Source organism: Sphaerodactylus townsendi, linkage group LG15 (genome assembly GCF_021028975.2).
Source record: "Sphaerodactylus townsendi isolate TG3544 linkage group LG15, MPM_Stown_v2.3, whole genome shotgun sequence".
NCBI lineage: Eukaryota > Metazoa > Chordata > Lepidosauria > Squamata > Sphaerodactylidae > Sphaerodactylus > Sphaerodactylus townsendi.
The window spans coordinates 34,747,466-34,760,979 of NC_059439.1; the positions used below are offsets into that span (position 1 = coordinate 34,747,466).

The 13,514-nt window shown below is 45.4% G+C and overlaps 1 protein-coding gene across 1 annotated transcript; it reads right to left on the reverse strand.

Moving 5' to 3' along the window:
- Positions 1-3,057: 3,057 nt before the first annotated feature.
- On the reverse strand, positions 3,058-9,892 carry ZNHIT1 (zinc finger HIT-type containing 1). Its single transcript, XM_048518181.1, has 5 exons — positions 9,576-9,892; positions 7,639-7,809; positions 5,578-5,657; positions 3,837-4,006; positions 3,058-3,282 (listed from the first exon to the last, which is right to left on the reverse strand). The coding sequence occupies exons 1-5, from the start codon at positions 9,595-9,597 to the stop codon at positions 3,261-3,263; spliced, it is 465 nt and encodes a 154-aa protein (XP_048374138.1). The 5' UTR covers positions 9,598-9,892; the 3' UTR covers positions 3,058-3,260.
- Between the last annotated feature and the right edge of the window lie 3,622 nt (positions 9,893-13,514).

Consider the following 13,514-nt stretch of genomic DNA (forward strand, 5'->3'; position numbering starts at 1 on the left):
TTTGAATCCCACCACCATGGGAACCTGTTACTAAAATTTTTGGATCCTACCACTGGTGATAGGTCTAGTGTGTCTCAGTAATCCGAAACAGTATACATTTCATTGGGAAGATCAGTGCTTCCAGCGCACGAAAAAGCAAGATTTGTCCTGAAGCCCTTTGGAGACCAACAAGATTTCCAGGGCATAAGCTTTCACGAGCCAAAGCTCACGGAGATATCTGCGGCCACCCAACCCAGAAGACCCACAACATCCTGGTGATTCTGGCCCTGAAAGCCTTCCACAAGGCTGCAGGGAGGAAACATTATGATAAACCTAAAATCTGGAAACACTTTGGATCAAGGAAGCACGCCCGCTCTGTCCCTTAACCCTTCTCCTGTGTTGCCATTCCACCTTTCCTCAAAGCAAACAGGACTTTTAAATCCGCACAAGCCCAGAACACGCACAGTTACGCGAGAGAATCCTGCAAAGAATTCCAGCCGTAGACTAGAAGCCGCTATTCATTCTCATCCACACCAGCCAGCCAATGAGAAGTCAGGACTGGGACGAGATTGACGACAACCCCACAGACACACAACCTGGAAAATCCACAATAACCAGGAGCTTTGATTCTTGGAAGCTTCTATCCCAGAAGTGCTATTCGAGTTGAATCCTGCTTTTCGACTGCAAACCAGCACAACTACCCACCTAACGCTATCTCGCTAGACAGAAAGATGGAGATCTGCTCCCTCCCGTCAGCAGTGGCGTAGTGGTTAAGAGCAGGTGCACTCTAATCTGGAGGAACCAGGTTTGATTCCCTGCTCTGCCACTTGAACAGTGGAGGCTTATCTGGTGATCCAGATTAGCTTGTGCACTCCAACACATGCCAGCTGGGTGTCCTTGGGCTAGTCACAGTTCTTCTGAGCTCTCTTAGCCTCACCTACCTTACAGGGTGTTGGTTGGAAGGGGGGGAAGGGAAAGGAGATTGTCAGTCTTCTTACAAGAGAGAAAGGGGGGATATAAATCCAAACTCCTCCTCCTCCTCCTCTTCTTCTTTCTTCTTCTTCTTCTCCTTCTTCATCACAATGTTTATAATTCTCCTGTTATCCATGAGCATCCCAGAACTAAAAGTGGGCTTGAACCTGCTCAATGCCACAGTCAGGATTAAAATTGAGAGACACCTTGAAGGTCATTCATTGACCATAACTCACCACTGTAATTCTCCTGTGATCGGCCCGTCCAAGTTCATCCAAGCCATGAAAATCCAGGGTTTGAACTGATGCGATATATACTGGCCTAGTGTTTGTTTGCACGATACTATTCAGAAGCAACCTTGGACTGGCAGAAGACATCCATTTCACCTAAAGATCAATCCTATTAATCAGTAACAAATGAAGACAAACCGGACCACAACCGAAATAAACATCTCTTGGAGATTTTTCATTGCACAACTGAACTTAAATTTGGCTCGGGGCTGCCTGCAATCTCTTACTTTTGATTCAGGTCCTAGGGCAGACCTGGGCATTATACGGCCCGCAGGCCACATTCGGCCCGCCGGATGACCCTGACTGGCCCCCCGCCATGCTGGGGAGCGAGGCGTCTTTGAAAGCCCTGCAGAAGCCGGTTGCCTTGGCTGCCGGCTTCTGCGGGGCTTTCAAAAGCGCCTCGCCCCCCTGCCTTTTGGCCCGGCCCTCCACAATATTTCCTGTTTCTTATGCGGCCCCATGGAAAAAATAATTGCCCACCCCTGTCCTAGGGTCTACTAGGATCGAGGCATCCCACAGAAACCCTAAGCAGAGTTACAGTCCAAAACGCCTCCTTTTTAAATGTTGTGGCAACATAAAGCAAAGCCAAACTCCACCCCCACCCCCCCACCCCCCATAACCAGTCAGAGCAAGCCTTAAAGCAAAGTGATGTGACAACATGGCAATTTGGGACAGGGTGAGAACTGGTGATCCCAAGAATGGTGGGTAGGGTTAAGGACTCCTCCATCACCTTGGTGCTGCGAGGAACTCTGTACATGCTCTGAGGAATTTACTACAGCAAGGTAATGTGAACTTAGCAGAGTTAGATCATCGTTTTTATTTGTTTGTCATGTATTGTGTAGTTTTCAACCCTTGCATCCTCTTTTTGTGTGTAGTTTTCAACTCTTGCATCTTCTTTTCCCTGTTCCTATCCCAATTTTAACCTACCCACCTCTTTTTATCTTCCCCATTTCTGTAAAAAAAATTGTTTTGTTTTTGTTTAGTACAATCTGTTTTCTCTAGCATATTCTCTTCCCCATGTGCCAGATGGTAGAGGTGCTACACGGTATGTTCCAAGATATAATTTTGGTCTAGCACTGTGCTAGCAGGACACCTTCTCAGAGGCTCAGTCTACATCATAGGTGTCAAACTCGCGGCCCTCCAGATGCTATGGACTACAGTTCCCATCATTCCATGCCAACATCATGCTGGCAGGGATGATGGGAACTGTAGTCCATAACATCTGGAGGGCCGCGAGTTTGACACCTGTGGTCTACATGTTCTCATGAGGTCTCAAAGTGGTGGCAGCTGATTACTAGGGGGTCTTGGGAGCAGCAGTGGTGTAGTGGTTAAGAGCAGGTGTACTCTCATCTGGAGGAACCGGGTTTGATTCCACGCTCTGCCGCTTGAGCTGTGGAGGCTTATCTGGGGAATCCAGATCAGCCTATCTACTCCAACACATGACAGCTGGGTGACCTTGGGCTAGTCACAGTTCTTCTGAGCTCTCTCAGCCTCACCTACCTCATAGGGTGTTTGTTGTGGGTGGAGGGAGGGAGGGAAAAGAGTTTGTAAGCCCCTTTGAGTCTCCTATGGGAGAGAAAGGGGGGATATAAATCCAACTCTTCTTCTTCTTCCAGAGTATCCTTGGTCTAAGGGGTTTTCCCAGCCAGCAACAGCCTCTTCTTCCCTTCTGTAACAAGGCAGCTGTTGGGCCCTGCTCCAATACTCCAAATGCTCATAAAAGTCTGACTGTTCAGTGCAAGCAAAGAGCAAATGTCCTTCAACTGCAAAACAAACAGTTCCAGATGACAGGGAAGAAGTCAGCCAAATCACACAATGACAACTTGATAAACGCCGTGTTTTTATTACCCAGACATCTGTGGAAGATTGGCCCCAAGCACGTGATTTTCACTCAGTCCGGAGAACCTGATCTTCCACACTTCAGTTCTGTGAGACAAAGCTTTGGGCTCCACAAGCCAAACGGATCCATGGGCAATAGGCAGGCGATATACAAGCCAGCAATGTTCCTCTGGACAAACATCAAACAGTCCACTTCAGACACCTGTGTATAAAGATAGCATGAGTTTCAACCTATAAGCAAATCCAGGGACAATATTTCAATTCATAGGAGTCTTTTTATATGCTAACGAATGTCTTGGGATTTGAATTTGCTACAGCTATCCTTTACCCTGATTTTCACAGACATTAGAAGCCCAACTGGTTCAAGTTTCCATTTCATCTAGTAACTTTGTAAAAGTTACAAGTCATTGACTCTATGAAAACCCTGACAGAGCTTGATAAAGTAAATATGCTCTTAAACTGTAATGATCTTGACTGTTGTCTCGCAGTGGCAAAGTTTCCGGCTGAGGTTTGCGAACTGAACTTACGATCCAGCGTGAAATTTTATCTAGTAATTTTAACTGTATTTATATTGTATGTTCTGTATGCCAATAAAGGCTTATTGAAATTGAAATTGTAACTTTGTAAAAGAATATTCAAAGCTTGTAAACACTTTTAAACAAAAATCAACGACATCTTCCTGGCCTGGTCATCCAGGCAAGATTTCCAGTGGCTCCAGGTGACTGGCCAAGCAGCTTATTCACACGTGCATCTTACCTCGTCTCTTGATGCGTTCCCAAACACTTCACGCAGCAGTAGCGGGCCCCGCAGGACACGCAAGTGTAGTTGGAAGGGAAGCCACAGACGGTGCAGAAGTGACGCTGGGGCAAGTTCGAGGGAGGCGCGCAGGCTGTGAGATAGTTGGGGCCTTCACTCGCGTTGAGGTTCTGCACAAGACGCCAATGGGGAGAGATAAGGAGGGCAGCCATGACCCAGACAAGGAGGAACCGTGGGTCAGTGGGGGACAATATACTTTGTATTGTCGAAGGCTTTCACGGCCAGATTCAACTGGTTCTGGTGGGTTTTCTGGGCCATGTGGCCATGGTCTGGTGGATCTTGTTCCTAACGTTTCACCTGCATCTGTGGCTGGCATCTTCAGAGGTGTATCACAGAGGGAAGTCTGTTACACACTGTGTCCTGTATGTAACACAGGACACAGTGTGTAACAGTCTTCCCTCTGTGATACACCTGTGATTCCCTCTGTGATACACCTGTGCTATAACTGTGATTCCCTCTGTGATACACCTGTGATATACCTGTGATTCCCTCTGTGATACACCTGTGATGTACCTGTAATTCCCTCTGTGATACACCTGTGATTCCCTCTGTGATACACCTCTGAAGATGCCAGCCACAGATGCAGGTGAAACGTTAGGAACAAGATCCGCCAGACCACGGCCACACAGCCCGGAAAACCCACCAAAACCAGACAATACACTCCCCAGTGATACCGATTATTATTGGCCTTGATTATTTTGTTGGAATACATTTTATTATTGTCTCATTCATATGAAATATCAAGGATACAAAAAATGGAAAACATCAAAAACAGGGTACAGAAAACCAAAGCAAACAAAAAAAATAACAATAAAACAATATAATGAAAAGAAAGAACAAATACAGAAAGGTTTAGGGAAAGGCAGCATCTTGGGGCATTTCGCTTGCTAGCACCCACCCGATCTTGGTTGTTTGGGGGGCTTGTGAACCTGTTTTCAGGAGGTCTAACAACCTCGCTTGTCAAATTTGGAGTCTCCAAGACACATCAGGGAAGTGCAGCCAGGAATTATGAAAAGGTCAACCTTAGGAGCAGCAGTGGCGTAGGAGGTTAAGAGCTCGTGTATCTAATCTGGAGGAACCAGGTTTGATTCCCAGCTCTGTCGCCTGAGCTGTGGAAGCTTATCTGGGGAATTCAGATTAGCCTGTGCTCTCCAACACACGCCAGCTGGGTGACTTTGGGCTAGTCACAGCTTCTCGGAGCTCTCTCAGCCCCACCCACCTCACAGGGTGTTTGTTGTGAGGGGGGAAGGGCAAGGAGATTGTCAGCCCCTTTGAGTCTCCTGCAGGAGAGAAAGGGGGGATATAAATCCAAACTCTTCTTCTTCTCTTCTTAACAAAACGCCACGATCCCAGAAGTCGGCTTTTATTATTATTGTACATCTATATTTCCGTACCCCTCCAGACATTTAATTAAAAACAAAGAGGTTTAGATTCTCCCGTTTTGCACACTGTCTGCAGTTTTATGGCGTGCGATCTCAAAGATCAACTGTAAGGAAGTGACTCTGTCAATGGCCATACAGTCAGCACAGAACCAGCCTGAGTGTGTGGGAAAGATACACACACAAAAAGGTCCAAATTGCAAAACGTTACACACCCCACCCACGCCCTACTATCAGCTGGTTTCCTCTGTAGGGCCTGTACGCAACTTTTGGCTAGTTTGGCCTGGAAGACTGACACTCGCCTGTTCCTCCAGCAAAGCCTGGAAATTCTTGCGGAAACGCAACTTGAAATGGTCCCCGCGGGTTTTCTTCTTCTTCTTCCCTGTGAAAACAGCAGTAAGGAAAAGCTAGCCCAGGGGTAGGGAACCTTTAACACTCAAAGAGCCATTTGGGCCCATTTTCCATGGGAAAAGAAAACACTTGGAGCCGCAAATAATTTTTGACATTTAAAATGAAGATAACACTGTATATATTGGGTTTTTTTACCTTTTACTCCGCTCATTCTGAGAAGTGCATGGATGCGTCCGCCCTGCTGCCTGCAGGGCGGGCAAGGATGAAGGCCAGCGGCTACGGCACTGCGCCGACCACCCGAGCGCCCGCCCGCTCCCAGCGGGGCGAGGCCCGAGGGAAAGCCAGCGGCACGGCCCAGCCAGCTGCGGGCAATTGGTGCGCCTGCCCTGCTGCCTGCAGGGCGGAGCAGAGGATGGGGAGCCAGCTTAGCTTCGGCTCAAATGGAACGCAAGCGAGAGTGCAAAGGGGAGTAGAAGAGCACGCATCGCGGCCTCCTCGAGAGCACCATGAGGTTCCCTACCCCTGAGCTAGCCGGAAGGCACCAAAAATTACCAAGTCCCAATAATGAGAAGTCACCCGAGCATCAACCACAAAGCCAGTTGGATTAGCAGTGCCCAGGGAGAGTCTAGGAAGGGGTGATTTGTCTGTTCCTGTGTTCTTTCCAGGGAAAGACTTGGAAAAGTTCAAAGTCTGCACACCAGAGCTAGTTTTCCATAGTGGTTAGAGTGTCAGGCTAGGACCGTGGTGGCGAACCTTTGGCACTCCAGATGTTATGGACTACAATTCCCATCAGCCCCTGCCAGCATGGTCAATTGGCCATGTTGGCGGGGAGGCTGATAAGTATGATCCATAACCTCGGGAAGATATAAGGTTCGCCATGGATCTAGGGAGACCCAGGTTCAAAGTCTCCCACTCTGCCATGGGAAACTTACTGGTGAGCGATGAAAAGGTGGGATCCAAAAATTTTAGTAACAGGTTCCCCATGGTGAGGGTGGGATTCAAACAGTGGCGTAGCGCCAATGGGAGGCTGGGCCCGGGAACACGAATTGGGGCGTGGCTCGAGCATTCCGGGGCGGGGCATTAATAATATCTCTGTTACTGTAAAAAACTCTTACTGTAAAAAAAAGTTCCTAATTTCCAGCTGGTATCTTTCTGTCCATAATTTAAACTCATTACAGCAAGTCCTATCGTCTACTGCCAACAGAAACATCTACTTCTCCTCTAATTGACTGCCTGTCAAATAATACTTTCAAATACTTAATTTTTTGTTTCTAGAAATCAAAAGAAGGATATACTTTTTCGCCTTAAACAAAGGAACTTTTACCATATTTTCTAAAACATGTTTTTAAAACAGCCCAACAGGGAGAATTATCCCGTTTTCTACCTTCGCTAACCAGCCACATAGGAAACAACAGGACTTTATGATTTTTGGACCTAATGGAATTTCTAACGGAAAAGCAGACCCAATTAGTAACCCCCTCTCGGCACACACAAATAATTAGTAACCCACTCTCGGGAACTGATGAGAACCTGCTGGATCCCACCTCTGTTATTGGGTGACCCTGGGCCAGTCACACTCTCTCAGTCTAACCAACCTCACAGGGTTGTTGTAGGGATAAAATAAACTTGTAAGCTACTCTGGGCCTTAATTGAAGAGAATGGTGGAGTAAAAATGAGTAAATACATATAAATAATTTAATTTCCCAGTTCCCCCCCCTTTCTCTCGTCTGCCCCCATTCAAGTTCACAAAGTTTCTTTTGTGCTTTGCCTCTTTAGCACATTTCTATTCTGCCCTTCCGCCAAAGAGCTCAGGGCCGCATAGGTCACCCACTGTATGTTCACACCAACCCTATGAGGTTGTTTGGGTGAAAGCATGACTTTGCCCGAGGTCACGCAGCAAGCTTCCACAACAAAGCAGGAATTTGAACCCAGTTCCAACCCTAACCGCTACACTGCAGCAGAACCTGTCTGGCAGGTGGTGGTAGAGGTTCAAGGCCTGCCCCCCAACTCACCCGTTTCGGCGTCATCGTCAAACTGCGGCAGCCGCTTCACAAGCTGGGGCATATTGGCGTGAGGGTCGTCCTGGAAGTTGTCATTTTCCAAGGCCTCGAGCTGGCGGTTCAGACGGCGCTGCCGGGTGGCCCGATCCAAGATCCGTCGCTGGCTGGGATCCTGGGACCGCGCTGAAGGGAAAAGAGAGAGGAGGTGATGCCAACCAAGAGGCAGAGCCCTCTCTGGCCAACAGCTGTTTGGAGTCCTCAGCATTATCACCAGCTGTTTGACTGGCATCACCCCCCAAAAGCAGCAACTGCAGACAGCGTGGTGTAGCGGTTAAGAGTGGTGGACTTTGATCTGGAGCAGGGGTCTTCAAACTATGGCCCTCCAGATGTTCATGGACTACAATTCCCATCAGCCCTTGCCAGCATGGCCAAGTGGCAGGGCTGATGGTGTGGATATGTTTATCCTGAGAATATAATCTGAACTCTGATCCTGGAGAATCAGTTAATTGGTGAGTGATAAGCCAGGCACCCCATGGGAATTACTTTGGGGTCTGGAAATACAGAATCAAGTAATCGACAAAGAAAACTGCTGTTTCCACAGCTTTGTAAACCATTTTTACTGATTATTGTAATTAACCAAAAGAATTGCATCTAGGAATAGTGAACAAACAATGAGAATTTCCAACTGTAAGGCGAGGTTTTTCCTGCCTGAAAAATATAATGTGAATAGATAACACGGCTATTTTGGTACTGATTTCTGAACTTTCTCTGGTGCAAGTATGCAACGCTAATGTACGAGGCATTCTGTTGGCACACATATAGTTAGTTCGTTATGAATTCTGTAGATACAATTTTTGCGTTTGGTAATAAAGTTGATCAATAAAAACTGTTTACGGTCTTTATTACTTGAAAGCCATGGGTACAGCTCTTTTCTTGGGGGATTTCCACAGGGGGACTAGCAACTCTCAAACGTGGTCAGTCGGGTCTGCGCTCTGGAACTTGGTGAGGACTAGTGTAACCCCCATGCTCAGAATGGGTTGACCCAGTAAGGGGTGGAGACTCAAAGCAGCAAGAGGCTGCAGCAGACCTCATGTAGTTTGGAGGAGACAAGGCTACCAGACTCGGACCTTGATTTCTATAAGCCAGTGGTGGCGAACCTTTGGCACTCCAGATGTTATGGACTACAAATCCCATCAGCCAATTGGCCATGCTGGCAAAGGCTGATGGGAATTGTAGTCCATAACATCTGGAGATATAAGTTCACCACTCGCTAATCTGCTCCTGGCAATTCCTTGTTGAGGGTTTCTTTTAATGGTTGTAATGGGTGAGAGTTCTCCTGGAAACCTTCATCATGTTGAATCTCTGTTCATCAAGCCCTTGGAGTCTTCAGGAGCATTTCCACCCACTTCTGCAGCAAAGAAGAAGTGGACTTGGCAGTCTCCAGTAGACTGTAAATATAAGGACTTGAAAATGCAACCTGGACGAACGGGACCTTTTGAAGTGTGATAAAGTTAAATGATGCTTTTGATGTTGTTGTCATGTATGTTAAGTAAACCATTTAGTTTTTAAAAATTGTTGTTGCAAACTCATTCCAAGTTCTGCCCCACAGAACCCACAAGCTGAGGTTACGCTAGCATGATGCACTTGACTTTTTTTTAAAGGTGAAGTTCTTCACTCCAGAGGAGCCCTGTACAAAATAAGCAGCAGCTTTCCTATCCTATTGGCCTGATATACTTTGGAATGAAGAGCTGCCTTTGCAAAAGAAGTTTCGGGTGGGCAGCCATGCTGGTCTGCAGCCCAAGAGCCACATTCGAATCCAGCACCGCTTGAGAGCCAACACGGTTGGAGCTGTCCAGGGTCCGAAGTCCCTTCGCCCTTTCCTAAAGCAAGAAGCGCTCTTTACAGACCCTCATTCGCACGCACGCACACACCCCGCCCCAAAAAGGTACCTGATACTTTCTTTTCCACCATGCCGAAGGCAAACAAAAGCGATGCGGTCTTCAAACGGTTAAAACAAACCCGGGGTTTTCCCCGGTCAATTTCACCATGGGAAAGGGACTCAGCTTCCACCACAGAGATGCCCCCCAGCGGATAGAGCGGCTTCCCTCAGGCAGCTGATTCCATAGAAGCTGAAGGGCAAACCAGCCGCTTGCAACTCATCACAGGACGTTTAGGCTGCCAAGGATTGCGGGCGCCGTCCCTATGCAAAGTAAGGGCAGGCTGACTCCCCGCAGGACGCCGCCATATTGCGAGAGTCGCAAGCATTTCCGCCTGTTCTTAGCAGCCACGCCCCTTTGGGGATGTCTCAGAACGTCACTGTCCCATGGCAGCCAATAGAATTAGTTCTGTCGAGCCCGCTACTGCTTCGCTGGGTCCTAAAGCCCGCCTATTTTTAACCAGGACTTTCTAATAATGTTTATTAGTTTGTTTATGAACTTTCTATTTATTTATTTATGTATTTATTTATTTGTGTTCTATTTTTGGTATGTCGCCCTTCTCTAAGAGGCTCAGCGCGGCTCGCAAAATTTCCATAACGCATGATTAAACTTTTAAAAACCTTTAACTAGAATCAATATAAATAATATTTAAATATATAAATGTAAATTAAATATACATTTTTAAAGTCAATAGATGTTTCCTTACACTTTATTATTAGATCTCTTCTTGTGCTTTATTGGATGTTTTACTAGAGGTTTTTTCATGTTTTATATATGTTGTGAGCTGTCCCAAGGCCGGAAGTGGAGGGATGGTATATTAAATCTAATAGATCAAATCAAATAGGTTATTTCTCCCCACTGGTAAAATAAAGGAACATAATTTTAATCCATTTGTTTGAAACAGAGGCGGGGTTCACTTAGCCTCGGGAACTTCTTCTTGCTCCCAGGTTTCGAAATCAGTTCAGTTTACCAGATCCAAGATGGACAAACAAAACTAGAATAATAATTAATAGATGGCAACCTCTTAAGACATATAATTAATAACATTAGTCCATACAGAATATCTGTACAAATAATACATTTATTAACAATGGGCCACTTTCTTTTTCTTTGCGTCACATGCCATAGCACAAACTTTGCAGCTTTATAGGTCATTTCAATAAAGCTGTCGGCAAGAAGTAAAAACGATGTGTTTTACCTGGGAATTCTGGTTTCAAATCATGAAAAGAGAGTTTTTCTGAACATGTGCAGAGTTAGTACAGATTACTCCACCAACCACCAAGTGCAATGGTGAAGGGAGGAATTGGGAATCGAAGGGAGTTTTTATCGGTATGAAGAGTAGTGACGAGCCCCAGCAAACTTTATTTGAGAAAAGAACAGCCCAGATACAATGAATGAAATAAATACAATTAAGAAAAATTCACATTCAGAGGTGACCTGTATTATTTAAACAGTTTCATTCATGGAGTTTATTGTCTGCTTTGCGCATGGAGTCTTGAGACAGATTTACAATTTAAGTCAAAACATTCAACAGGATGAGACATCCAGTAAACATCCAGCAAACAACACCTTGTCTCGGATTACAGAAATTGTTTGGGTTACAGAAACCTGAAAATGAACAAAAACCTGAAACGGCTGAAACGAAGCATAAACAATTAACCATGATGCAATGAATGAGGGAGAAATTATATAGTAGGCGTATAGTTAGCGACAGATATCAGAGTGTATTATAGTCTTCAGTCCCTATCTCTTTACCAGAGCATCTTGAAATCAGGCTCCATCCCTGAAGACTGGAAGATGGCCAATGTCACACCAATCTTTAAGAAAGGATCTAGGGGGGGGACCCGGGAAATTACAGGCCAGTCAGTTTGACATCTGTTCCTATGAGGTAAATTAAGTAGAAATCTGTCATTAAAGGAATAAAATTATAAAACATGTACAAAAGCAGAAACCTGCTGAGAAAGGAGTCAGCATGAAAACTTTTGCAGGGAGCAAAATCACAATGTCTTACAAACTTTACTAGAGTTCTTTTGAGGGATGTAAATAGGCGCATGTGGATAAGGGGAACCAGTGGACATTGTCTACTTGGATTTCCAAAAGAGCTTTTGACAAAAGTTCCTCACCAGAGACTATTGAAGAGCACTTCCAGCAATGAAGGGAATAAGGGGAAGTCCTCTATGGACCAAAACTCGGCTTCGGAGAAACAGAGGAAGCAAAAGAGTGGGTGTAAATGGGAAAATTCTCCCTACCAAATTTGGAGAGATGTGTGGGGAGTGTTGGTGTCCCCTAAGGATCCAACAAGGTGATTGGGACTTCAGTGCCTTTTCTTTAACCTATTCATAAAATTTTAGATCTGGAAGTAGGGGTGGAGTAGCAGCGGCGAGTGGCTAAGTTTGCAGATGATACCAAATTATGTAGAGGTGCAGTAGTTGAGAACCACAAAGGAGTTAGAGAGAGCTCAAGCCCGGACCTTGATATTAAACAGTGGGTGAGTGGGCTACTAGAAATGGCAAATGCAGTTCAATGTAGCAAAATGCAAAGTGATGCACATAGGGGCAAAAAATCCAAAACTTCACATACTGCACGCTTACAGGGGTCAGTGCTAACAGTCACAGACCAGGAAAGGGATTTGGAAGTCTTAATTGATAGTTCCATGGGGAATGTCAACTCAATGTATGGCAGCTGTGAAAAAGGCAAACTCTATGCTGGGGATAATCAGGAAAGGAATTGATAATAACAGCTGCAAAGATTGTCATGCCCTTATATATAAAGCAACGTGAAGATGCTGACATCACACTTGGAGTACTGTGTTCAGTTCTGGTCACCACATCTCAAAAAAGGATATTGAAGAGATAGAAAAAAAGTGCAGAGAAAGGCAACGAGGGATGATTGAGGACTGGAGCACCTTCCTTATGAGGAAAGGCTGCAGCGTTTGGAGACTCTTTAGTTTGGAGAGGAGACGTCTGAGGGGATATGATTGAAGTCTATAAAATTATGCATGGGGTAGAAAATGTTGACAGAGAAATTTTTCTCTCTTTCTCACTGGCATACTAGAACAGGGGCATTCACTGAAAATGCTGGGGGGAATGCGGAATTAGGACTAATAAAAGGAAAACACTTCTTCACGCTAGCGTGTGATTGGTGCTTCTGGAATTATGCTGCCACAGGAGGTGGTGATGGCCACTTCAACCTGGATAGCTTTTAAAAGGGAGCTTGGACAGATTTATGGGAGGAGAAGTCAATTTATGCGCTACCAATCTTGATCCTCTTTGATCTGAGATTGCAAATGCCTTAATAACAGTCCAGGTGCTCGGGAGCAACAGCCGCAGAAGGCCATTGCTTTCACATCCTACATGTGAACTCCCAAAGGCACCTGGTGGGCCACTGCGAGTAGCAGAGAGCTGGACTAGATGGACTCTGGTCTGATCCAGCTGGCTTGTTCTTATGTTCTTCTTATGTTCTTATCTTTCTTTACATTTTTTCCCTTTCATTTTTTTATTATTATTATTATTATTGTTGTTGTTGTTGTTGTTGTTATTATTATTATTATTATTATTATTGTTATTATTATTATTATTATTATTATTATTATTATTATTATTATTTATTGGCTGGTCATTACGGCTATTATTATTATTTAGCCTTAAATCTTAATATACCGCCTCTATCCCCGGAGAGAAGACTCAGAGGTAGGTAGTGATGAACAACAGAAAATCAAACAGAAAACATAAAATCTTAAAACAGGTACATTCTAAAATGAGGCCCACAAGACCCATATACCACCCTCTTCCAAAATTTGAGGATGGGTCCCAGTGATGTTAGGGGACCCTACTAGCAGGGGGGAAGGGCGGCACTATCGGCGGCTGGACTCTCCAAAGGCCCGGTGGAACAACTCTCCAAAGGCCCGGTGGAACATTACACTACAACTCTATTACCTGTGGTCATAGCAAG